General features: G+C 27.9%; 2 protein-coding genes across 2 annotated transcripts in view; one reads left to right on the top strand and one right to left on the bottom strand.

Annotated features, from left to right (window-relative positions):
• The window catches only part of LOC107441330 (cyclic nucleotide-gated channel alpha-3), a 65,601-nt gene extending 62,920 nt beyond the window's left edge, over nucleotides 1–2,681 (top strand). Inside the window, exon 8 of the mRNA XM_016054546.4 lies at nucleotides 123–2,681. Coding sequence (XP_015910032.2) covers nucleotides 123–431 — 309 coding nt within the window. The 3' untranslated portion in view covers nucleotides 432–2,681. The remainder of the gene's footprint in view (nucleotides 1–122) is intronic.
• A 2,718-nt stretch (nucleotides 2,682–5,399) lies between these two features.
• LOC107441331 (iduronate 2-sulfatase) lies at nucleotides 5,400–27,577 on the bottom strand. Its single transcript, XM_016054548.3, has 8 exons — nucleotides 27,259–27,577; nucleotides 26,246–26,394; nucleotides 20,666–20,843; nucleotides 19,757–19,845; nucleotides 16,968–17,187; nucleotides 14,026–14,186; nucleotides 12,127–12,253; nucleotides 5,400–8,303 (listed from the first exon to the last, which is right to left on the bottom strand). Exons 1-8 carry the CDS (start codon nucleotides 27,389–27,391, stop codon nucleotides 7,588–7,590), a joined length of 1,773 nt encoding a protein of 590 aa, XP_015910034.1. The 5' UTR covers nucleotides 27,392–27,577; the 3' UTR covers nucleotides 5,400–7,587.
• Between the last annotated feature and the right edge of the window lie 280 nt (nucleotides 27,578–27,857).

Genomic DNA, 27,857 nt, shown 5'->3' with positions numbered 1-27,857 from the left:
AGCTTAGCTTATGCACATTTCGCTTAATGAGATACAGTTCGCGTCTTCTATGAGACTGCGGAATAGTAAATACTTGTCTCAACGAATTAAAACAAGTTTTAAGTGATTTTTTGTTTTTTAAGGTTTTAGAAGAATATCCAGAAGCCCAAAAGTTATTGATAGAGAGGGGAAAGCAAATTTTAATGAAAGATGGTTTGCTGGACGAAGCCGATATCAAAGCTGCTGAGATTGCAGAAGAAACTATGAAGGAAAAAATAGAGAGATTGGATAATACTATGGAAGTACTACAAACTCGCCTGGCTCGATTCTTTGCAGAGTTCATAGCATCACAAAACAACTTCAAGCAAAGAATTCACAGACTCGAATACAAGAATGTAAATTCTCAAGACGCTTTGAAAACTTCTAACGGAGACAAAATGGAGTACTTTTGAGAACTTTTATTGTACATTCCAGAACAATTCGGTCGTTAAATTTTAAGCTTATTATAAATTATTTATTACTAGTGCTGACACGATTTATTTATTACGCGCTACAATATTGCGATGAAATAATATGCAGAACAAAATACCGTGAAGACACCTAATGACGTGGGATTCCTGCTTAAACTAACTTTTTAACTTTAATCCACATGATGGCTACTAAACGTTGCAATCAGTCAATGATAGCATTTAATCCTAGATAAGTACAACAAAGGAGTGATAGTTAGTAAAAGTTTATGGGTGTGATTGTGTTACCCTATTTAACCAACACAGAATTCGTTCTGGTTAATGGATGAATATGAAACTTGTTATATTCGTTACGAGAAACATGTAGATCATACTTTGACCACCAGTCGTGGAAAAGATGGGCGTGGAAAGAAGCACAAATTGGAGACGTAAATATTTTCTGGGTACCGCGGAACTTGGGGTGCTTTAGTCCCCTCCCATTTTATGATTCTCATAAAATGGGAGGGAACTCAAGAGGGTGGGAGAGAGCCCCCTCCAAACGCATGACATGCTTTCGTGGGAGCACTGAGCTTTTTAAACTCACAGCATAAGCTCAATGTGCATTCTATTTTCGTCAAACACGTGTTCGAAATGTGTCACAAGCGAGTTCAAAAGCGTTATAAAAAAATTAAAAAAAGAGCTCTTTTGCAACAACGTGACGTGTCATTCGTAAGCTGTTTCAGTCAAGAGTCTCTTCGGATTTGATAATCATATTTTTTGAGTTCTTTCTATCTTCTGTTATGGCTTGGTGCAATGACTACTGTGTTTTTAAACCACTCCAGATTACATTAACGTCCCATTTCATACATAAAAACGTGCTCTATCGGTGGAAATGTTAACTATTTTATTGCACAGTACGTTTTTTCAAGGTATATACCGTTTTACTGTCATCTATTCACCAGAACGAGTATTAAACAAGATAATTTTTAACTCTTACCAAGTTGTTAAGAATCCTCGAATTCAATGGTTTTTTTTGAACTTGAAAAAACTGCAGGTACTGTTGAGGCATTGATCAAATTAGCATGCTGAAAGAATTATATTAAACTGAGAATAATGCAAAGTAAATCTCGCGTTTTTAAAAAATGAAAGTGAAAAAAGTAAAATTGAAATGTTAGGCCAATAACGATCACGAAACCTTCAGCAAAGTTTACAGGCATACCACATATTTCTTGCTCCCTGTGTGTGCTGCCCGTCAAAAGATTTCCTCTGCTCAGAGAAAAAAAGAAAGATCCTAGTGGATCTAATCCGACCTTAGAGGCGTTTCGACTTCAGACTACTTTTCTACATTTTGTTTCTCAAAGTGGACAGGTTCTCTATCACCCCTACTATTTTGAAAAAACATTTTAGACGTCGGATATTTCAGATTATGATAAATAAATAAAAATATTTTCTTCCACCCAAAAATATAGTGAAAAATATAAATCTGCTTTCTGTTAATAGTGTTAATTTAGAACAATAAACTTATCATTCGAACACTTTCCAATGCAGAGCATAGAGTAGAATTCATATTAGTGTAATGTCTCTAAATAAATAAAATATTATAAACATGAATATCAATTTTAAAAAAATCGTAATTTGTTTGACAACATTACATTTAAAATAACAATAAATGTCTGTGTTTCCCAACATCCTACAAATTTCAAAAAAATTAATTAAATGATTTGGCTTTTATGTCATATTCTTAATAAAAAAAATTTAAAGCTTTTCTTTTCAAAAAAAAAAAATTTATGACGAAGAATTCTAAAATTTACTTATTGTATCTAAATTTATATGATACATATCATCTAATCCATTAAAAAGCCACAAGAAACTACGTTACATAACATAATAATTCTCACAGAAAAAGCTGAAGAGATTTAGAAGAGCGTTAATGAAAAACAAACATTTCAAAAAGTTTTCATTTGCGCTCTCTGGACAATTACGAATAACTTTTTTCCTCACTATTTCTTTGATAGTGAAGAAAATGAATTTAAGAAGGTTGCAAATAAATAAATATAAATGTTTTGTTTAAACTGATATAACGCTTCATTTGAAATATTTTAACTTTGGGGACAACAGTTTCAAAATATTTTTGTAGAGCAAATCACATTCATTTTGTAAGAAATCTGATGCTACTCAGACTAAGCTATTGATTATATTGTGCTGAAACTCCGTCCATGTCGAATTTAAAAATTAATAAACTATCATAAACTTTGCTGTCTTTTTGTTTTTTATTTAAAATGGCATACATACATTTAAACAGGAGTGCCACAAAAAAACGAACAAAATAGTTGCTTTTAGTAGCCTAAAGCATGAAAATAGTTGCCGAAAACTATGAAAATAGTTACCTAAATAAGAACAAAAATTCATCAAAAATATGACTAAAATTTTATTAAATTACTTAATTGTCATATACCGTGATCCATTTTGTCAAGTTGTTGGCGAATATGATAATTTTTGTAAAAACGTTAGTGTTTCAGCACTAAATTTTTATATCAAAAAAATTAGTATATTTGCAGAAAATTAAATACTTTTATTTACTAGATTACATTCAAAAAAATACTTTTTCCTTTAAAAAAACATACTTTTTCTTAAATTTGCCCTTTTATCAATAATTGATTTAGAAAATATATATATATACATGCACACACATATTGTGAAGTACTCAAATTCGAAATTCACGCATCGCAATATCTTATGAAAAATTGGGGGTTTTCTTAATTTATGCGGAATTTCGTAGTAATAACCATTGAAAAGGAGATCGAAAAACTAAATAGACTTACAATAGAATCTATGCAAATTGAACGAATTAAAAATTGATGACTCCAATCTGCAATTCAAAATTTTCATAATTTTTTATTATTTTTAAAAAAAAAAAACTTCGTGTGTTCAGAAGCTCTCGCTGGCTGCAGATCTTCAACCCAATTTATGCTTTAAAAAAAATAGCTAGGAGTACAGAAAAGTCTCCCAATAGTCTCCTTTTCTGAAAATAGTTGCTTTTTTAGCCTTTTCAGACAAAAAAAAAGTTGCCATAGTCGCCTCATGCTGAAAGTAGTTGCATTTTAGACGACTGTGACAACCCTGTTTTAGTAATACATATAACAAACAGATAAAACAAATTATTTTTCTATTTGAAAATACAGATGGTATTTTCAAATATTGTATTGTAGGAGATTTAAAAATATTTTCTTGAATTACAGGATAGAAGAGAGCATATTGCACATTACAAAATAAATTTCATATAAATAGAAAGTAATACAGGAGAGGGAGAAGTTGGAAAGGTTCCTTTTTGGGGGGGAGGGAGTTAATCTGCCTTTCCACATAAACCGCAATGAATGGGAATCCATTGTTGGGTTTTCCACTTTTCATAAAATAATTCTAGTTCATAAATAAATGTATTAAACGTATATCCTAAGCTATTTTTGCTTTTCATTCTAATGCATAAGTGTGTCAAAGGTTCAATACATGTTAGGGGGGGATTAAAATTTGAAGTATAACAAGACATACTATTTTAATCAATTTTGAACATCTTCAAATGTCTCTTTTTATTCAAAAACTTTGATTTAATATAAAAAAATTAGTACAAATTTTGGCAATAATAAAAGACTTATTATTTCATTTAACTAATTATTATTGTATAGATATTTTAATTAATTATTGTATAGATATTTTTCTTAAAAAAGATTTTTTTTTAAAAAATCAAAGTTATTAAAGGCAGGGTACGTAGCCAAATGTCTCAACAAAAAATAAGCATCTTTAAAGTACTTTTTAAGCATTACATTAGCATTAAAGCATTAGTATTAAAGTACAATAAGAAAATTAGAAATAATTTTCAAAGACTTTACATGATCATGATTAAATAACTAGTTTCTGACAAAGAATGCTTTTCTTGATTATATTGGCCGCAATAAAAAGATTGAGAGATTTTTCGGTTCAACTTCAGAGGACGGAAAATGAAGCCTGAAATTGAGAATATCTTGCAAAATGCAGCAGAGTTGCACACGAGAGTGCAAGAATCTCACCGAACCCAGTTCAGTAGTCACTCCCAAGTATTTCATCAAACATGTAACATGATTGGCGCTTTCATACGTTACGTACTGACGGTACGCCAAAATGGATAGTGGTTGAATGAATTGTGAAAAGGTAGAATAGAACAATGTGAAAACCACACTTTTGCATAGTACACAACAAAAATTGACACAGTAAAGAAAAAAAAATCTCATTTTCGAAAAGGGTAAATTAATCACTTTTTAAAAACACCCCATGAAAAAAGCACCTTTAAGAGGTTTTAAAAAACGAAAATCGAAAACAAGCACCTTTAAGCACTTTTTAAAAACGCTACGCCCCATAAAAAGGGGTGTAATTTTTAACTCTTTTTTATCTAATGAGGAATGGTTTACAAATGTTTCAGTTGTTTACAAAATATGGATCTAGGACCAAATCACTTAAAGCAGTAGGGCAATTTTTCAGAATATTTGCTATTTTTTTTAGGATACATGTTTATCTTAAATCCACAAATCTAACATGTTTTATTTAATTGTCTTAAAATTTTATGTTTCAACTCTCAGTAGTTGATTAAAGTTAGTGGTTGATTTTCTGGTGTTCATCATTAATTTTTTATAAAAAAAAACTTTTTTGAAGATTATAAAAGAACTAATTTTAGACTTTAAAAAAATAAGAACAAAAATTTTACATTTTTTTATTTTATTTAAAATAAGAGTTTTATATGACTCAACATAACATAGTCATATTTGCAATCATAAATCATTAAGTTTGCATTTGCTTTCAGAAAAAACATCACAGCTAAAAATTTTCAGTTTTCCTAGTAACCAATTTAGTTTTGTGGTACAAAATTAACGAGATTAAGTAAAATATTTAATAATTCAATTTGAATCATGCTTTTGGGGCAAATCTATGTAAAAAGTGAATGATAAATAAGAGCCAAAATAGAAATTATTTATTTAGGTAATGGTGACAAAAGTCTGCAAAACCAAGTGGTCAACAAACTGTTCACATTAATGAGCAGTCATCAACATGCACAAAAAAACACACATAAAGTTGAATGTTGCAGTAAATGGGACACTTTTGACAAGAAATATCTAAAATTAAAATTTAGAAATTACACAAAATGTGAATTTCACCCAAAAGTTTGTATGAATAATTTAAAAAATATCATGTGCTCAATCCATTAAATGGACTAAGCTAGTAGTCAAACTCAAGTGATATTATTTTTTCTGTTCTTAAGATCAACAAAACTAATTGGAAAAAAAAATCTGTCCAAACAGGAAAATCCAACTAATACTTGTGACCAAAAATTTTTTTACTTCATGAAGGAATCATTAAAAAACCAATGGTAATTAGTTTTAAAAAGTGTATTTGAAGAAAAACTGCTCAAAAAATTTGTTTTTGAACTATTTTTTTAACAATTGATAGTTATATTTTAATGATAAACTTACAACATTTTAAAATGAAAAATTATGCATGCATCCATGTGTACATTTGTAAAGTAAAATATGAAATTATCAAAGAATAAAAATTAATTTTTTAAAAATCATAAAATATTAAAATTTTGCAAATGAGTAAACAAAATACAATCTTTACAATAATTATAAATATATTAATAAATTTTGTATGCTTTTATATGATGATTTGGCTTACACTTTGAGAGTTTTGATTAAATTTGTTTTCAAAAAAACTTAATTAAAAAAATTTTTAAAATTTATTTAAAGTACAAATTAATAAAGTTAACACTTTTAAACATAAATTAAACATCAAAAAAAAGAACCTGCCACTAAAGCAAAATTTTATTAAAAGGCCCAGTTCAAAAACTATCAAAAGTAAATTATTAAAAACAGTAAATCTTTTATAAACAAAATAAAAAAAAATAATGTAATTCTTATTAATTTATAATATTTAAAGCAAAATGTATTAAAAAATATGAGACATTTAAAAAATAAAAGTTATAGATTATGCCAATATGTGTAATAAATTAGTACAAATTACAACCTTAGAAACAAACATATCTTAAAACAAAATTTAATAAGGGCTAAGAGTTAACACAATGTGGTAAAAAGCCTTTTTATATGCATTTTATAAACCTCAAATCTAGTATATTTTTGTTTGGAAACATTTTGCAATGAATTTAATATTATTTTCTATTACCAAGTGAAAAAAAAAATTTTACTTTTGCATTGAACATAAGTATAAAAATATGCTTAATTTTGGAAACAGTGCATCTATTTCAGTTTTTTAAAAAAAAGGTTACTGAGTAAAACAGAAAATTTCAATAATGAATCAAGCATAAAATTTTACTGTGCCGAATTATTTTTAAAACATAAATAATGAAAAATATAATCATTTAAATGTACTTTAAAACATAACCAAATTGTTTCAAAACATTACTACTATGTATTCACTAACAAATTATAAATTACAATTTTGTAGAAATATTAATATTTTAAATATAATCTTTTCTTTTATTTATTTTAGAAATATTGTTTTCTCTTTTTGTAATTGCTATGGACAACATTTTATTATTTAAAACAATAAAATATGTTATCTGATATATATTATGCATAAAATCTGATATATATTATGTATAAAATATATTACAAATTTTCAATAAAATATCAACAATATACATCTTTTTAACAGCTTGACTTGTTCAGATAAATGATACAAAAATATAGTATCAAAAGTCTATACCAATGATTATTATCAATATAATTAAAATAACAATAGTTTAAAAGAATCTAAAACCATCTAAAATCATCTCAATAACTTTTCAGAATTCTTTTTAAAAAAGTAACAAATATAAATAGAATAAACATATCTTACTATTTATAATAAATATCATTGGCTTTCAGATACTAAAAATATCACATAAAAATATTAGATTAGATGTCAGCTTTCCAGCAATAAATTATTCATGCTACTGCCAGAAAACAAACTGAAGACATATAACGTATTCAAAATATATAAACAAATATATCACACATAAAAAAAATATGCCTTGAGCAATTTGAAATTTATGAAAGTTTACAAATAATTACTTTCGCAATAAATTTTCTCACATGGAACAACAAAACGTTCAGTTTAGTTATAAAAAAATGATAAACACTATTTAAAAATACCGAGTAGGACTTATACTATCAAAATAACTGGGAGGCATAGCGTGGCGCCAACCTTTTCTAATCTTCTTTGAAAGTTCTTTAACAGTGTTTTCATACTCATCATCACAAATGTCTTTCTTACAAATATTTTCTGCTTCAAAAGGATCGTTATTATGATCATACAATTCTCGAGCATAAACAACAGTCCAGTTAGGTCTAAACAGTTGGTTATCAAAATCTACCCATTCTGTGTATCGGAAGTGAGCTGTTCGGATGGAATAGCCCATGTATTTAATATCTTCCAGCTTAGGCTGATCACTGTTGTTTTGTGGTACTAAAGATGGTCTAGGATATTGGCTAAAAACAGCAGTTTTCCATGGGAGCTCAAACCAGGATGGTTTAATTAAATGTTTTATGAGAGAATAGAAACTCAGACCTTCAGAACAGAACGGAGTTGTGTAAATTCTGCAGAGTGGAGGAACTGGGAGAACTGCAATAGCAGCCAGGGTGGGGAAAAGGTCGACCAATTCTACGAGTTCTTCGGTTTCATATTTTGGTTTAACCATTCTAGATCCATTATTTTTAATTTGTTCCAGAACAGGTATATAGTGAAAAGGAGACTTTTTGTATTCCATCAATTCTGGTATGTGAACAATCAATGGCACTCGGACAGAAACTTCAAAATTACTATACTTAGACCATTCTTGATGTTCTCCAAGTGACCAGCCTAAAAACAAATAAAAGCAAAAATTCTAACAATATTTTTTGTTTCCAATAAATAGATACTTTATAAAAACATAATTACATGACAGGCTTCCCTTGATAAGAAAAATACTATAGTTTTCAATGACTAATTAAGAAAATTGCACGAATCTTAGATAGGACCAGAGTGCAAAAAATATTATTTAAACTACCAATTTCAGGTAGTAGTGCACATAAAATCATGTAATGTCTTAATTAAAGGTAAGTTATAAATAATGATAAAACATTCCTAAAAGAATAGATATTTAAGAAATCAATACAGCCAGTGCGCTTTAAATTGCTAATACAGTTGACTCGTGTTATAACGACCCTGTGATAGAACGACCAACATGATATAACGACCCTGTGAATGAGTCCCAATTCACATCCATAAAAGATAACGTTATTTTACTCTTGCTATAACGACCGTAAAAAAAGGTCAACTCTTAATATAACGACCCTCTCTGAATTTGAACACCGCTCTTTTCTAACTTCCTGTTGGAAAGTGGGGTTGAATGGTTGACCTTGAACAAGCACACCTCTGTTAAGTCCTGTTTCCTAGAATCCGAAGGTCTCACACGGCGTCAAGACAAAGCGATTTCAGTTGGATAGTATGGGGGTGTGTAGACAACAAACGTCATCGAGCATTGAGTACGAGCTGTCAAATCGGGTGAGTTTGTTTACTCTTGCCCCCCCTCCCATTGCCCACATCCCCACCTCTTTTCCTTTCCTTTGCCTCTCCTTTTCAGTTTCATTTTGTTTTTAGCTGGAAAAGGTTTTTGCATTTGATTAAAGTGTGCTGTTGCAAGCTTGCATTTCAACATGCTGATTTGTCATTTGATAAAAATGCCACCTTTAGTAGCCAAACATTGTGCTTTATCTATTGATGTGAAAAGAAAAATTTTAGAGTGCATCGACAAGAAACTCATGCCTAAAACTGAAATCACTAAAAAATTTGGAATACCTAAGAGCACTCTGTTCACAATAGTGAAGAACAGAGAATCCATTTTAAATGCTGCACCAGAAAGAATGCGACTCAGAGATGGAAAATTCCCTCTTCTTGAGAAAGCCCTTTTAGACTGGATGAAAGGCATGCGTAGCAAGAACATTCCTCTGGATGGAAATGCCTTAAAAGAAAAGGCAACAGTTTTTTTTTTTTTTTAAACTCTATCCCAATGAATCCTTCAAAGCTTCCTATGGATGGCTTTAGAACTTTAAGCATCGGCATGAAATAGTGTTCAAAAAAATATGCGGGGAAAGCTCTTCAGGAAACAAAGATACCGTGCGTATATTCAAGGAAGAAACTTTTAAAAAAATTACGGAAAACTGCAGTGAGGACGATATTTTTAATGCAGATGAAACTGCACTTTTTTATAAACTTTTACCTGATAGATCTTTAGTTTTTAAAGGTGAAACATGCAAAGGAAATACGCGGTCCAAACAAAGAATAACTGTTCTGCTTGGAGAGAATATGTCAGGTAATGAGAAATTACTATTGCTTGTAGTTGGTAATTCGCAGCGTCCCCGCTGTTTTAAGGGTGTAAAATCTTTACCTGTGGCATATCGCGCCAACAAGAAGGTTTGGATGACGGGTTCGCTGTTCAAAGAATGGCTTCGAATCCTTGATAAAAAATGCATCAAAAGAACAGAAAAATTCTGATAATTGTCGCCAATTGCACTGCGCATTCAAAGGAAATTAAAAATTTTAAGGCGATAAAAGTGGAGTACTTTCCTCCAAGTGCAACATCAGAGTTCCAACCAATGGATCAAGGTGTGATCCACAGCTTCAAAAGAATCTACAGGAAAATGTTGATTCGCAAAATTTTATTTCATGTGGAAAACAACATGAAATTTGACGTTGATCTGCTGGTTGCTCTACAAACTGCAGAAATCGCTTGGAAAGAAGTTTCAGTAAACACCATTAAGAACTTTTTCCGATCAGCAGGATTTTGTAAAAAGGAAAATCCGTGTGGCGAGGACATGGATCACTTAGATGACCTTGACCTAGACGATGAAATAGTGAAGGAATTTTCCTGGTATGTAAATTTGAGTGATGCCATGAACAACTTTGACGAATATGCAAAGGCCGAGGATGATGTACAATGTACAGAGCAGTTAACAGAGAAGGAGATTTTAAACGGATTGTTAAATAAAGATATGGACGAGGCTTCATCCGACGAGGAAATTAGTGTTCTGCCGAAGGAAAGGCCTTCAATTAAACAAGCTGCAGAAGCAATAAACACACTAAGGGATTTTTTTGAGTTTGACCTAAATTCAGATGATCATTTGGAGAAAATTAACAGTTTGGAAATAGCGCTTTTCCAGAGCTCAAAATTACGACAAACTTCAATTTCCAATTTTTTTTACAAAAATTTAAAACATGTAACTTCAACAAATTAATGCACATCAAAAAATTTATGTCTTCGTCTAATGAAGCCTCGTTTATGTTCCTCGGTTTACTCTTCTTTATAATACTGTAGATTATGTACATAAAAAAAAATTCTTTATATATACCGCAAATTATGTACATCAAAAAATTCATTCATTAGAAACCAGATTTTTTTTTGTCATACTATGTTTTTTAATCTGTACTTTAAAATAAAATTCTTAATTGTTAACAGCTGTAATTCAATTGTTAAAATGTCATCATGTTTTATTAATGTATGTATCCTATCCTTTTTTGGTTTATAACATGTATACCACAAATAGTATATGCATACATTATGACGTTTAAAACCATTATGTGACCAATTTTCAAAGGAAATTTGCTCATTTTGATATAGCGACCATTTGATATAACGACCAGATTGGGGCAGTCCCGGTGCGGTCGTTATAATGCGAGTCAACTGTATTTTCATATTTATATTACAAATGTTAAAAAAAGTACTAATTTCAGTCAAACATACAATACATTTTAAATTCATCTATGTATGCATACATAATATGCTAAAAAAATTCATGAAATTTTAAAAAATTTTATAATAGTCATAATAAGAGTTTTCTTCTTCAACACTACAGCCTGTCAGAGGCCAAAGCTGTCTCCATGCACCTCCTCCATAATATAACATTTTTAAATTATACAGATAATAGGGCTTACAAAGTTGTGAAATTTAATAAAAAGGAACTAGATCTAATTAACTTTTCTTATAAATCATACAAAAACTTACATAATCATAAAATTTAAAAACTTACAAAATATTGAATAACAAAAAATAAATTAAAGATCGAATATAATCAGTTGACACACTTTAGTTAACTTAGAAAATATGTGGTTAGCTCAGTATAAATTCAATTTATTTATCGTTTTTAAAAAAAAGTTATACAAAAATAAATAAATAAAATTTAAAAAATTATAAAGAAGAATTTGATGGTAAAAAATTGAGGGAGCTAAATTTTCCATTTTCTCCTAGTCATTTTTATATTTGTTTAAAACATCTGGTTTTTTAAGCACCCCACCCCTCATTTAATTCAGATTTTTTGTATAACTTTTTGTCAACATTTTGGAAGTAAATTTTTTCTTTGAGATTTGAACTGATCAACAATTACAATTTTTGATTACTCAAAAGATTTTTGATTACTTTTGATTACTTATCATTTTAAAACACAAAATTGTACCAAGAATTTTCTACTACATCTTCCATACTTATAAATTTGAACCCTTTGTAAAAAAAGAAAAAAAATTCTAAAACAAGATCGAGATTTTAAGTTTGAATGTGGCACATTGAGTAGACCTATCTAAATATTATTCAAATCTGATTCTAAAGTATTAAACTTTCTAGGCATTATTCACAGCAAAAATATCAACATACCATGATCCCCAATCAAAACAATTGTTGTATGAGCAGCAAACCCAGTCTCTTCCAAAGTGTTCAATAGTTTTCCCAATTGATCATCCATGTATGATAAAGAAGCATAGTAACCTTGACGTGCTAGTTTCTAAAACATAAAAAATTTATTATGTTTACTAACTTTTTTATTACTTATTTAATTTTTCGTATTAACTATATGTAAAAAAAATTCTGATGTGTAAAAACTCATGCATTTTTAGTTGCTTGAATAAAGCTAAACAGCACAGAAAATATTCACATAAAAAGACATTATTTATTCTGTTTAGTTTCATAAATATTCTATACTTTGCTTTATAAATATTCTATACACTTTTTGGAATAGCACAACACAAATTAGCCTTTCCTTTATTTGGTGTTTATTTTAACTAGGTTTTGGGTCATTAAAATTTAAATTAACTGCGTAAAATATTCATCTTAACTTGAAAGGAAATAAACTTTTGGACACTTATAAAGTTTCCTCCCTGATAAGTAGATAAATTGAGACATAAATGCATTCATGCTTCACCAATATAAGATAAAAATTTTCAATAAATTTCATCTCATTTTACCTTCCATTCTATCACTCTTATTTTATCTAATTTTCTCAAGAAAAATGTACTGTCTTCATTTACTGAGTGGATTTATAAAAAAATTAGTCTAACTTCTCATGAGAAGAAAACTGATCAGCGTTGTTACGGTCAATGAAAATTGAATATTTTCAGATAAATTATAAGAACAAAGAATATTCATAAAAGTGTCAAAACATGCAATTAAAAAAAACTATTTCAATAAAGTATCAAAAAAATAACTTCATGTACTAAAGGTGTAGACAACCATGCAAATTAATTTAAAGTAAATTTTAAAAAGAATCGTGAATTCGCATATTTTTTTACGCAATAGTTACTGAATTTATTTTCACTATAAAATATTTCACTTCCAAAGAGTATTTTGGAAACTGATTTTGTTTCCTGACCTGTTTGAATGCTATTTGCTTCTCAATCTCTCTTTGTATGCTGGCAATATTTGCAATTTACAAACATGCAGGCAAGGCATAGAGATCAAAATGTAATATCAAAAAACAAAAGGAAATGGAAAGATTAAACTGGAACGTTATGACAAAAACAGGGTGCACAAAATACCATATTAGTAACATTAGGTCAAAAACATGTAGAAAGTTAAGACAAAATCGTCAAAGTATTTGTTCAATTTATTTTTAACATTTTAATTAATTTAATGAATAATTATTCTAAAGCAAGAAAATATACCAAAAGAATAGTATTTTAGTTAGAAATGTCCCGTTTAAACAAAATATTCTCTTGGTATGAATTAATCAATTGGAAACAAAATTAATCCACATCTCATATTTAAATGATAACAGTACATTTAACTATATTATAAACCCTTGAAGATTAAATGACAATTACAGAAGTGGTAAGTAAGTGTGAGAGGCAGTTAATGAATGAAAAATAGATGGATGCAAAATAACAAAGAAAAAATTATTAAATGCTAAGCATTTCCCTATACATTAAATAATTTCAAAATATTTCATCAGTGAATTTTACGAAGAAAAAAAACACATTTAAGCGATAAAAAAAATCTTATAGTTATGGTTTTATATATGTAGTATACAAAATAGAATACAATATTTGTAGTGTGTTATCTTTTATATTTAGTTTCTTTTTCCTGACTATTAATATACTAGAAATAATTTTAGAAATTAAAAAAAAAATATGTTGATAGTTACATTAAGAGGAAGCAAGCTGAAGTACAGTGATATCACAGGCCAAAACATTTTTCTTTTGTTTTTCAATCTTACTCATTTAAAAAATGCGATTAAAAAAAAACATGAAATTTATCTATCAAAAAATTAAAAAGTAATACCTGAAAATTTTCTGGTAAAGGTCCATAAGGAAAAGTGACATTTAAATTCGAAACATCATCTCTTTCTCGAATATCCGTCCAAGGGTTCCATGAAATGTCAGGTAAATTACTAGATTTTGTGTAATTCGGGGCCAAATCCATTGTGTTAATTGGATACAAGTCTAAAGGAGACAAATAATATAAATTAAGTACATCAGAGAACAATCAAGCAACATTGATTTAAATTTATAAAATTGTAAAAAATTTTATAAAAATAGGATTTGGTGCAATTGTAAAACATAATGGCTAAATAAAAAAAGATATTCATTGATTAAGACGCAGTCTAAAATAATTTTAGAACTAAAGATTAGTCATATTCAGTTCTAAATTCAGTAAACAACTTTTTTCCAAGATTTTATTGTTTTTCACACTTTGCCAAAGCTTTCCTATAAATATCATTAAAGTAGATTTGCAGATTTTTTTGATTAATTAAAATAAAACAAAAAATTTATATGTTAAACCATTTAAGTCCAAATCACATTTTTTTAATCATACTTTCATTCAAATTTTAATTGTTAGAAAGCAAACAAGAAAATTGTTGGCAAAAAAATACAACCTATTTTTAATTTTTTTAGAGCAATTTTATTCAAAAACCTATAAAAGGACATGCTCAGGAGCAGAGGATACACTGTTTTTTGAGCAAATCATTTTGAATGTACAACTGTCACTTTGTAATAAGGAAAAAAATTTTATTGAAAACTTATTTGAATTGATGTTCAATTCAGTTTTCAGTAAAAATGTTTTCTTTATTACAAAGTGACAGTTGTACATTCAATATGTTTTGCTCAAGAAACATTGTATCATAACACGGAGTTCAAAAATACTAATTTAAAATCTGAGGGAGTAGAAATTAGGAAAATTTGATCACTGGTCCGGAGGACCAGTAATTAAAAGGTATTACTAGTTCATACACATTTTCACTGGTCAGTTAACATGTCTCTAATGTGTACATATAATAAGCAATTAAGAATGACAGGAAAGATACAAGAAAAAATATATTTTGTAACGTTATTATAAAACATGCTATTTCAGACAAACGTGCAGACCAAAACAGCTTACCATCGATTGCTGGTCTGGACAACCTCTGATAATTATTTTACAGAGGTTCGAGTTTAAATTTAGAACTCCCGAACTTACAGAAACCAACATTAATTCTAAGCCCTGTATCTGGAGTATCAAAATACAGTGTCAGCCACCAATGAAAATCTTGTCTGTTCAGAGAACATTTGTTTGCTTTTTTTGTTTTTTTAAAGTGGCTGATTTCATAAATTGAGATGTCTATAATGAGAAGAAAAAAACATTTAAACTTAAACTTCACAAACAAACTTAAAGCTAACCAGTTAGTATATACTTTTTTTTATTGAATTTATATTTGACATTTTAATTATAGATTAGCAAAGTATTTTTTACTTATTTACAGAGGGGTTATAAAATATCAGCACATTTCACTAACAAATTAATACTCAGCACGGTTTGAAAGTTCATAAAAGTTTTTGTAACTTTCAATATTTCCTTTTCTTTGCTGCAAAGTTCATTTTAAATGCTTTTCTGACATGTTGAAAATAGATTTACCTTAAAGAATGAGTGATGATCATTAGCATTTAATGACGATAGGAATTCTATAACTTTTCTTAATTCATAAGTGATATAGCTTGTTGAGATAAATAAACATAGATAAAATATAAGGGAAGCATGTGTGTTTGCACATGATGTATCCAAGATACAAGAAACAAGCTGGAATTAACTCGAGCAAGTTAATAATTAAGTGATAAATAAATCACTATATTATAAATTACATATCTTACTTTCTTACCTAAATCAAGCAGGTAACTGAAAAGAAATAATTCAATCAAGAAAAATGAATTAAGCTATAAGATAATTACTGCCGGCACGTGTGCATATAAGACCGGCGCGTGATCTAAAAAAAGATATATAGCGGAAGCTAAAAAAGAATAGTGAATCCTAGTGAAAGACAATATTTTAGAAAAAATAACATGGCTCTAGTAAGAAAGACAGAATCAAAATTAAAGATAACTTACATAATTTATTGGAGGAATCAAACAACACTAAAAATAGTGGTGCAAACACCACATCTTGAAGAAAAGAATTTTACAATTCTATAAAATTGGTTTCAATTTTTCAATTCGATGTATATGGATATAAAACACAAGGAAAACTCATTGCATCTGAGTAGAAATTATTTTCTTGCCTACCACATTCAGGCAATACTGCAAACTCTCTCTGCAGGAATTAGGGGGGCAAGCCCCCTAATCCTCATGAAAACTCCAAAAGAATCTCACCCACACATTCTTTGTTCAACAATCAATCTCTCCCAGCCGCAGTTGCCACACCTGAAAAACAGTTCTAGAAAAAGTCTTTCTACTTGTCTTAGGGCTCTTTTCCACTGTTCTGCTTCTCTCACAAGGTAGTTCTCACTGATTGAGATTCAAGTTAGAGGCAGTTCTCACTGATCGAAATTCATGTCACCCTTCTGGTGTAACAATAAGTAATTTTCATTTGGATTTCTTCACAATCCCAGTTTCATAATTTTTAAATCCTCTGATTTTATAAGTGGCTGTCATTGTATATTCATTTTTTAACCATGAAATCCCAAAACTTTAATGGTGATATTAAATCCCTTAACATAAATTCTGCAAAATCCGGAAAAAAATATAGTTCTGTTGTTTTTATTAAAATATTAATAAAATTCAAGTAAATTAAAACATAAATGTTTAAACTAATAAATTTTATTCTTAAAATTGCAAAGAATTACTTTTGAATTTGACGTGAAAAATGAAAAAGCTAAATTTAAAAGGAATGGATTACTTATAATCATGAAATGATAATATATTTAGAATTGAAGGATCCATAAATGTTTTATAGGGGAATAAATAAATAGATACCTAGATATTCTTTAGGAAATTTAAATGGTATATGAGGTTTGTTATATCCAACAGCAAGAAAGAAAGGTGACTCCTCATTGTGGCTCCCTTGAGATTTGTTTTTTAAGTACTGAATAGCATAATCAGTGATCTCAATATCTGGTAAGCTTTTTAATGGTTGCTCATTGACATCAACAGGACATATCAAATTCATATGACCATTGGATGGTGATGGACAGACCTATACATACAAGTACACATTTTCTCTAAATATTAATACATTCTAAAAATACATTCTTCATTCACTATAGTAATAAAAAAAACTGCAACTAGTAGACTAAAATTGTTCCTTGACACACAAACTTATTTTGAAACTATGTTTCTTTTATTAATTATGATACAAATTTCATTTTCCTTAAATCTATTTTTTGTAGATACAGAACTTTTGTAAATATAAAACTTCTCTTTTAAAAACTTTAAAATATATTTTAAAAACAAAATAAAAGTTTTCAATTAAGAAATGCATGTTTGGTTCCCAATTTTTTTGACATGCCACCAATTTTCTCGTGATGAATACCAATTCAAAAATCATAATCAATTTTGTATAGTTGGAAGTACATTTTCTAGGAATTTTATTAATTATTCCTAGTTACTTGTTGTTTTTTTAATCAATAAAGTAATGGCTCATAATGTATATGTCTTCAACAAAATACATATGACATAATGTATATGCCTTCAACAGATACAGTTAATGTGAACTAATTTTCGATTCCCCCTCAAATTATATGCATACATAATATTTTAAAATACTTTTAACATGAGTATGCTTAATTTCAATGCTGGAATTTCAGTACACTTGGAAAATATTTCACTTTTAATGTGAACAAAAAATTTATTTCCTCTCTGAAAGGTAAGAAAAATTCATTTAATTGAACTCAAACCTCAAATTGTTCATTTAATTGAAGTTAAGCCACATTATAACAAACTAAATAAAACCAAATAAGATTGATTATTATTGATTAATAATTGATTATTATTGATTAATTATTGATTGATAATTATTGATTAATTAAATAAATTAGAATTATTAAATTAATCAAATCCAGTAAAAAAAAAATTGAAAATTACCAGACAGAAAGGATAGTTAAAAGATGTGCTAACATAAACATTGAAACCCAGGACAAGGCAGGATGTAATGAGATCAACAGAATTTTTAAAAAATCTTTACATTAAAATTCATGCAAAAGAAGAATTTATTTATGAAGAACGAAATTTATTGTGAACAGAAAAAAAAATTCAAAACATAGTGATAACACTTGTAAAAAGAGAAAGCTGCTATCTGCTTTATAAAATAATTGTTTACTTTTAGTAATAAATAATTGTATGCTTATAACTATAATAATGCTTATAACTATATAAATAAACAACCTTCTGCTTTTATTTCTTTACAAACACAGACGATTCTTAACGAAACAGATGTGATTTCACATCAGGCAAAACTTGAAAATGATAATAATAATTTGTCATAATAAATCAAAGCTAACAAAAACTGAGAAATGAAAGTGGATTTAAACAACAAAAAAAATCTAACATGTCAATACTTTTAAGACAAAAAACATTTGAAAATAAATGTGTATGAAGTTCCTTAACTCGAACATCCAATTGACAACACTCTAAAAACAGTTAAGAATAACAGAAGAATATTGAACTTACACCAAATGTCGCTCATTCCGGGGAAAAAATCTGATTATTTTATTTTAATTCTCGATAGCGCAAGCTTAAATTACAGTATCAAAAACGGTGAAGTGAATTTTTGCAAATTGATAGGATGTTAAATTCCTGGTTAATGCTTGGCTTTGGGGTAAAATTACATTTTCCCTGACTTTATGTGTAATCTTGTGGTCCCTGGCCGTTTTATCTAATATATCTGGTGCACACGAACCCTGTAGTAGGATCATTTGCAGAAAACCTGATAGTCATAATAAAAATTATAATTTTTAAAATTAATATCTATGGGCTTCAACAGTTTATAAAATACATTAAAGTTGTAAGTTTTAAAAAAAATATTAAATTTAATGTTCAAAATTTACCCACAAACAGTGATTAATTATGTTGATGGACTGTCACAGCCAACCGTTTCCCACATATCAGACTTGCAGTCAACAAAAAAAATTAAAGAATCTTATAAGTAACATTTTTGATTGAGAATGTATATAATATACCATACAAACTATACATTTTAATAAACACATAATTTCAATTTAAATGCCAGTACTCAAGTCATGCCTATGCTATAGGTCATGTCTGTGGACAAAAAAAAAGTTACCAAAGAATTCTTTCAAATAACATTAATACATTACAATTCATGAATCTCTTCTCAAGGAGTAATTTTGTTTAAAGCAACAAAAAAAGTGTGTACTTTGTGTTTTACTACACTTAGTTTTCTTAGTTTTAAGCTATCGGCATTTATTTTGTATTAAACATGAAGATAGACATTCTATGCCTATGGAGCCAGCGAAGTTCATATAATTAAATGAGAGTGCAAGCAAAACCCATACATGAAACCATGCCAACTTTCTGACTAGCTAGAACACTCAAATATTAACAGGAGTTTTGTGGTGAATGACAATATAAATTTTAACTGCTTCCACATTGTTACAATCAAATTTTAACACTTTTCTTTCAAATAGAATTTATTGCCAATTAAAATTTTGACCACTTATTATTTAGAATTATCAAGTTTCAACAGAAATAACACACTACAGAAATAATATTCCATATAAATGAAATGTTGTTTTAATTCAACATACCGGAGCCATTTTGTATTTTTGAGTTGGAGGTCGATGTGGATAATTTGTCCAACTATATGGATAATCATCAGTTTTGTTAGAAACAATACCTAAAAATGAAAAAATTTAAACAAAATTAAACACATTTGAAAAAAATTTTAATTCAAATTTAACCATAAGATTTTTCAGACACTAGATCAAACTTAGTTATGCGTCAATTAGCACAATTATCATTAGTAAATCAGTTTAACATGTTAACATCTGTCTCCAGTAAATGCATGTGATTTGACAGAGAGTTGCTTAGCTCAAGATAGATGTGGGAAGCTTATGATCATGGGAAGCCTTTTCTGATTAAACTACCGCTAAGAAACATTTTTCTCAACATCCGTAAAAGTTGTCAGCTATGTAGGACATGAAAATTATTTTTATATAACTTGTAATTAAGTTTCCAATATTTTTTTAATATTTAAAATCATCTCACTGTGATTATAATATTTTAAAATTTGAATAGATATTTACCCTATTTAAAAATTTATTATATTGATCAAATTCTCTTTAAATAACGACAAGAAAGAAATAAAACCTGGGGCTGAATAAGAGAAGATTTCACAATGTGCACATATAGTACTAAAATAACACACAAAATTAAGTTTTATAAAATTAAATGCTTAATTAAATAGCGTGTTTTTTTTAATGTAAGACGAAAGTTTATAATTAACCAAACTACACACTATTATAATTGACCAAAATAAAGTTTAAAAACAGAATTAAATAACCTTAGAAACAATGTCATACACAAGCGATAAGAAGCTGGTTAAAAAAGAAAGGAAGGAAAATATACAGGTTCATTGAGCTTAGATTGAGAAAAAAATTACTTAACATAAAGCAACAACTAATAATGAGAATAAAAAAATATATATATATATTTACCATGATGAAAAACTTTTCCAACACTGATAGTTTCATAGCTGTGTAACTTAAAATGCTGAGGCAAAGAAACAAAATTTCCAACAGTATCTCGCCAATAGCTGCCAACATCATACAAGTGTAAACTATCTGGTCTACGACTAGTCAATAAAGATGTGCGGCTTGGTCCGCAAAGAGCTTGCTTAAAAAAAAAAAATTTAAAAACTATCATTAGGATTTAGTTATAATGTATAAAATAACAGAAACTTAAGAATGAAATTTAGAAAATATTATTTAAATGCTTTTTTTTTGATAAATCTAATGTATGTTAATAAATGTAATATTTTAGATAATATGCAGCAGTCAAGTAAAAAAGAATTTTATAATACCAGAAGCACTAAGATAAAAATTTAAAAAACAATAAAAAAAGCACTTGTTTTATAAAAATCAATGTTATATTAACAGTTAAACTTAAGACATTGTGCAAAAAAGAAAAAAGAAAGAAAGAGAGGATTCACTAAAAGTATATAGAAAATAATATATAAAGTTTGCTGCTGCCAATCAGATACCAAAAATTTAATCATTGATATTAATCACCATTTAGACAGCTTTTATTTATATATATNTATATATATATATGACAGAATTTTATAGGACATTTTTAGATGTATGGCCTATTGTGTGGAACATAAAGTTTCCAAAATAGGAAAATCTACCCTTTTGTTGAAAAGCTTTAGAAGGCTTCAATAAGTTTGTAGACAATCCGGGTAGGAGAGTAAGTCTTTTTAAGAAATGAAAATAACTTAGAAAGTTCTTGGAAAGAACAATTTTTTGTGCATAACAATATTTCTTAATTAAATATTTTAAAAATAAATGAAGTTTCTGATTTTGAGCTTAAATATGATAAGATTTTTTTTATCTCAGCACTCATTAAAAAAGTTAAAGTTAAATAAATCAATTCAGCAACAGATTATTTATCCATGTAATTAACTTTCTTACTTGTTTTCTGGTCCCCACAAAGAAGCCTGGAATAAATTTGTTTCCAATTTTCAATATTAATATATTTTAACTCATTAAATTTTACTTTTTTTTAAAAAAAATTTACTTTTTTTTTGTTAACATATTTGTTATTCTATCATTAAAATTATATTAAAATCTGCATATTTAGTTTAAAGAGAACAATAACACACACAAGCCTTAAAGAATAAATATATTAGTTTATATCAATTACAAATATCATTTTGGCTTTTTAAATTTAACTTTAAAAAAGTTTTTAGCATATTTTACAATCGTAATGCACAGCTGAACTGCACATCATAGTGAAATAGATTCATGTGGCTGCTAATGCCAAAACTTTTGGTGGCAAATGTTGCCCTTTTTGTAATCAAGGGTTGATCTGTAGTTGCTGCTAATATTCAGCTACACAAACCTGTTCTAATGAACCATCTCTTTAGAAGCCTTTATTAAATAACTGTCCGCACTTAAAATAAGGAGCTTTTCGGAAAGTTTTGTACCCCAAAAGATAGAAAACATTTGTTACACATTCAGTTTATTTCAACTTTGTTTTGGGCAGGAATTTCCAAAAAATATTAACAGTTGTAACATTTTTAAAGGGCAGTTTTTATGGAAGAAAAATAAATGGTAAAAAGTTTATATTAAAAATGATTTTATTTTAATTTTTAAGAAATCTGAAAACGAATTTGTTTTACAAATCCCTGGAGCACAAGGTTGGTAAATTTATCTGGTGGCAACAAAAATAAATTTATTGGTGGCCACTTTTTGTCTTAAAAGTATCTTAATCATGATTTTGCTTCTAAATTGTTGAAAAAATATTTATTTCTTTTAATTTTAAAAAAAAATGTTTTTATATTATAAGATATTATTAAAAAAATATTCGGATTATTAGCATATTATGTTTATTAATTTAAATAAAAACAAGGAACAATTTATAATTAAAAAGAAAAAAAATTACATAATAGGTTTGATTTTTATCATAATCAATTTTAAACTTCTGCATCAGAATGAAATATAATAAATATGAAAAATTAAGCTCTTAATAAATATAAAATATTAAAAGTTTCTGCAATCGCTGCTCTCTGCTTTATTTATCGCTGTATTCTTTCATTGTTCATTCTTTTTTTTTCATGTTTTATCTTTTGTATTTGCCTTTTTCGATTTCTATTTTTTCAGATAAATGTTAACCTTCAATCAATACTGTGATTTTTTATTTTTTTAATAATTAAACACTTTTTGGAAATATTACTTTTATTGGTTTATTTACAATTTTTGTTACCTCTTTTTTTGCTTTATTGTCATTTGATAAGAGTGCCCAAAAAACAAAATACTACACCCGCTTTTTTATTCCTATTTCATCTTTCAGCAAAGAAACAAGCCTGCTCTTTGAGTGGTTTCTTTTTATTGATAATTAATTCTACTTTAAAGCCTAAGTAAAAAAACAAAGTTTGCCTCATCTGAAAAGATGTTGAAACAAACTGCCAATAAAAAGAGACAAAAAAAGTCTCAGACAATAATGAAGAAATAAAATCCTTTGATGTAAATAGACTAAAAAAAAAGTTAGGATTGAATTTTATTATGCTTAAATTTAGCCTGTTTAAAGATTCATATAAGAAATTCATTACCATATAACAATCAAAAAATAAATAGAAATTAATTAACATAAATGCTTTTAAGAGCATTATGCAGGTGCATTTCAAGGAATTAAAGAGTGGTTAAGATGAGGAGTCAAATAACAAACAGAGATGGTGGTGAGTGAGTGGCGAATGATTACAATTCTTTTGGTGGCCACTTTATTTTATTTAGTTGTCACTTTGTGAATTGCAATCTTGCCTATATGAAGGGCCAAACAATATTTTTCTTTTTCCTGGTGTAGTCCTGACTTTATTACTATTATTTATTTATACTGTTATGATAGATCCTATTGAATATCACTAAAAAATATTTTTCAAGGCAAAAAAAAATTTACTTTTTTTACCCACAATGAATTTTAAAAATTTAAATTTTAAATCTAAGTACATTTACCATACCTTCCAACTTTTACGCATTTGGCGTAAAATTTTAGTTCTATATTTAAAGTGGTAATAAAATGTATGCTTTCTATATATTCCTTGCATTTATGAACTTAATTTATAATCTTTTTGACAACAACTACTTTAAAAAAAATTAAGCATATATATTAATATGTAATACTGTTGTGGTAGTCTGCATAAGCTTTTTCAAAATACAGCATATTTTTCTGCCTACAATTGTAATTTAAATTCCATTTTACTACCACTGAGGAAAATCATACTCAAAAGGATTAAAAGTTGGCAGGTATGCGTTTACCCTTATTTTCATAATGGATTTTGTGAAAAACATAGCTCTTACATCAGACATCCTGATCAGAAACCTTAATAGAAAAAATATTCAGAAACAAACACTTTTTTGATATTTATAAAAGACAGTATATTAGACAGCAGAAATTTAACTTTTCGGTGAATATTAATAAAAAAAATTATGTGCATGGATGTTTTTTTTTTTCTGATTTTATGGACAATTTGAAGGACAAGAATAGCATACAGAATAACATATTAAGTACATTTCTCTTTGCAGGGCCCTTTACACATCTCTTTTAAATTTTTCAATAAAAATGTCTAATAAAGCGAATTTAAAGAAAAAAATATAATACAGAAAATGCATTATGTTCATAATTATGATGGAATATGTGACAAAAACATTAACCTGAAAAGTAAACCAAAAATTAAGAAAAGAAAAAAAAAGCAGCTTACTATCTATTTATGTAAATTGGTGGTCCAAAGGACTCCCACTTACTTATTTTACAGTGGTTCAAGTCAAATTTTAACGGTTCTGTGCCAATGAACAACTGTTAATTTATAACATCACCATTACTATACATAAAACATACACCATTATTATACATACACCTTTGGGCAAAATACGCTAATGAATAATAAAATATGTTTTAAAGTATTTTGAATTTATTGAAATTTTCCTTCAACATACTACTTTACTTTCCTGCTGAATAACAGGGGAAAAATGGGTTTTTAGAGGATTAATAACACCAAAATATTTTACTTATGTTAGGGGTGCACAGCTTTTTTGGGTGGAGGGGCCAGTTGCACAGAAGGTAGATTAACGAAGGACCTCATGCATATTTAGTCATGTTAGCCGCAAATATTATAATTTTTACCTAAACATTAAAGTTCTAAGCACTAAATGTTTTTATCAGTAAACTTAATAGCATATTTACGGAAATTAAAATACTTTTAATTATTTAAATTTATTTAAACCCAAAAAAAAACTTAATAATTCTTCTTACATTTTTTTTTCCATTTTTCACAATAATTAATTTATTAAATATATATTCTCCATAGATACAAATATATATAAATATATATATGGAGGGGGAATTTAAATTCTAATCAAAAAGAAGCTTACAGAATGAAAGTGCAAAAAATATATGCATTTTATAGAGTAATATAAATTTCAATTAAATATTTTAATTAAAGAAAATTTATAATGTTTAAGCTAAAACCAAATTTTAAAAAAAAATTTAATGCATTGAGAAGTTCCAGCAATCTCTATATTAATAGTCGGCGGGCCGTATACGGCCCGCAAGCCATAGGTTGTGCACCCCTAACTTATGCCTTTTATTATCCTTCAAACCCTTTATATCGATTGACATGCCTACGTGCCAGCATGAATTGCTCTCCTTTCTAGGTCGAGATGACACCATAAAAGAGCAATTTCTCATTTAGTCAATGCTGGCACAAATTTGTGACAGTGTTCTGGATTGTTCTAATAATGTTACTTTTTTTTTACACAAGATAGCATTATAAATCCATAAGATTTGAGATACATGTAAACTTGACTATCTACCTAAAATGAGAGACATATGACTCACATGCACGTGGTTTTTAATTTATAAACAAGAAATGGAATGTTTCCATATTTAAATACAGCTCTTTAAAACGAGAATATGGAATTTGTTTAAAGTAAGTGGGAGAGTTTAATTTTTAGTCGTTGTGTATTTGGGTTCGCATCTCAGTTTTTAATAGATAGTTAGATCTTGTAGACATCAAATTTTTTATTTTACCATTACAATCCAGAGCATCAAAACTATTTAATTGAATTCAAAACAGCTGAAATTATGTTAATGTATTATAACAAGAAAAAAACTAAATTAAACAAAGTATCTACATAAATAAAAAAATATATACAGTATACATCGTTTATCTACTTCACAGTATTAAAGAATGTTCATATTCCAGTCATTTTGGTTTAACAGCAAAAAACCCACAGCGTTTGCAAAGAACCTCGTGAAAGAGACTCCTGGCCTCAAAGTTTGCATTGGTAACTCCTATCCCAAAAGGGTTCACTTCTAAACTGTAGGCTTTGTAGTTTGAAATGAATATGGTATAGTTCCTGAACAAAGAAATAGTTTTTTCCTTCATGTTGCTTACTCAATGGGGAAACTATTCTCAGGAGGAAAAATCTTTAGAAAATTGAAAAACTAAAAAAAATAAATATTTTACCCTTTGTAGATATAATTATTAATCTATTAAATAGTATTACATAATGTGTTACCTGAGCATATGCATTCTTAAATAGAACACTTTTTGATGCTAACTGATCAATATTTGGGGTTATTGCTCTTCTATCTCCATAACAACCAAGAGTTGGCCTTAGATCATCAACTATTATGAATAAGATATTCTTTTTTCCCTTATACTCATCTGAGAAGCAATAAAAATCCATTAATACAAAAGAACTATTAAAAAAGAAATATAAATAGATCTGGATAAACAAATGCATAACTTGCATGGGTTAATTGATGAGGTTTGTGATTTTTAGAAACATTAAATTGTGTCAATTTTTAAAACAAATAAGATACTTGAGATAATTGTATTAAAAATTGCTAAATGTGCATAAAGATAATCAAATATAACAATTTTTGTATTTAAGAATAAAATCACAAAAATATTTCTTCTAAAAATACCAATAAAGTCATTCAAAACAATATCAATATTTTAATTTCAAATGTGATGTCCTGCTTATAACACAGTGGAATGATCTTACATTGCAGCATCAATAAAAAAATGGGTCTTTAGATGAAGCAAATCTGTTTAATAAAATGTAGCGTAAATCTTCATTTCCGTAAATGTTTATCTATTTTTTTTAATTACATATTAAAATGCATACAAAAAATTCATTACGCAATGAACTCATTTACTTGAACATTTAAATAAAAAAACACGAAATTGGCAAGACTTTGCGATTATTCAACCACAGATCATCTTCCCCCAAAAAAAAAATAATAATAATTAGCTTTACTCATTTACTTCACTTGAATTTTACTTGTTGTTCCAAAACTTTCTAAGAATACCCCAATCAAATTCTTAAGCAAGAGATAATTAGAGGTTTATTTGACATATAAAGTAACATAAATTTATATTGTTAACAAAATTCAATATCTTATTAAGCGATTCGCGGAATTCTCACAAAGAATATAAGAGTAAATTATTTTTGACAAATTTTATATTACAACTAATATAAACATAAAATCAATTAGAATAGCGTGATATGGTTATTCATTCAACCTGTCTCCTTTATTCCTGGAGCAATAATGAGTACTGAAATTGTAACTAACACAACCGATAATACAAAAACACTTATAAGAATAAGAAGAATAATTTGTCTGTGACGCATTGTTGCTTCATAATTTTTCCGCATTTTTAACCAATATCCAAAATGCGTAATATTATCATTTGTATATTATCGAATATCACTAATATTTCTTTGCGAAAATTGTCACCTGCTTTTATAACAAATAAACAATTAAGAGCCGCATATTGGTGTCTAATATAAACAAACACAGTCACTCCCCCACATCACCCAGCTTCTTTCTATTTCTGCCTAACTTTAGATGAATTTTAGCCGGCTTCAGCGGAGAATAATAATTAAATAGATAAATCCTATTTGCTGATTTTGGCAACGTTGTAGCGTAATCGTTGTTCATGTTTACATGTTACGCGCATGTGCATTTTACTCAGACGGGAAGTGTGAACGCATTCTGAAATTACTTTTTAACTATGTTTTATTTTATTACAATATTGTTAAAAAAATGATTTTGTTTTCTCGTAATTTCTTTTTTTAAGTACCATTTGCTGTTGTAGTCCATTTACGTCGCACTAGAGCT

This window comes from Parasteatoda tepidariorum, chromosome 4 (genome assembly GCF_043381705.1).
Source record: "Parasteatoda tepidariorum isolate YZ-2023 chromosome 4, CAS_Ptep_4.0, whole genome shotgun sequence".
Classification (NCBI taxonomy): Eukaryota; Metazoa; Arthropoda; class Arachnida; order Araneae; family Theridiidae; genus Parasteatoda; species Parasteatoda tepidariorum.
This window is presented reverse-complemented; position numbering and strand designations above follow the sequence as displayed.

Coding starts and splice junctions, on each gene's coding strand:
- LOC107441331 (XM_016054548.3), bottom strand. CDS start 27,391: ATGCGGAAAAATTATGAAGCAACAATGCGTCACAGACAAATTATTCTT. Junction 19,846..20,665: donor TGGAAAAGTTTTTCATCATG/GTAAATATATAT, acceptor TTTCATTTTTAG/GTATTGTTTCTAACAAAACT. Junction 17,188..19,756: donor AAAAATACAAAATGGCTCCG/GTATGTTGAATT, acceptor TTGTATGTATAG/GTCTGTCCATCACCATCCAA.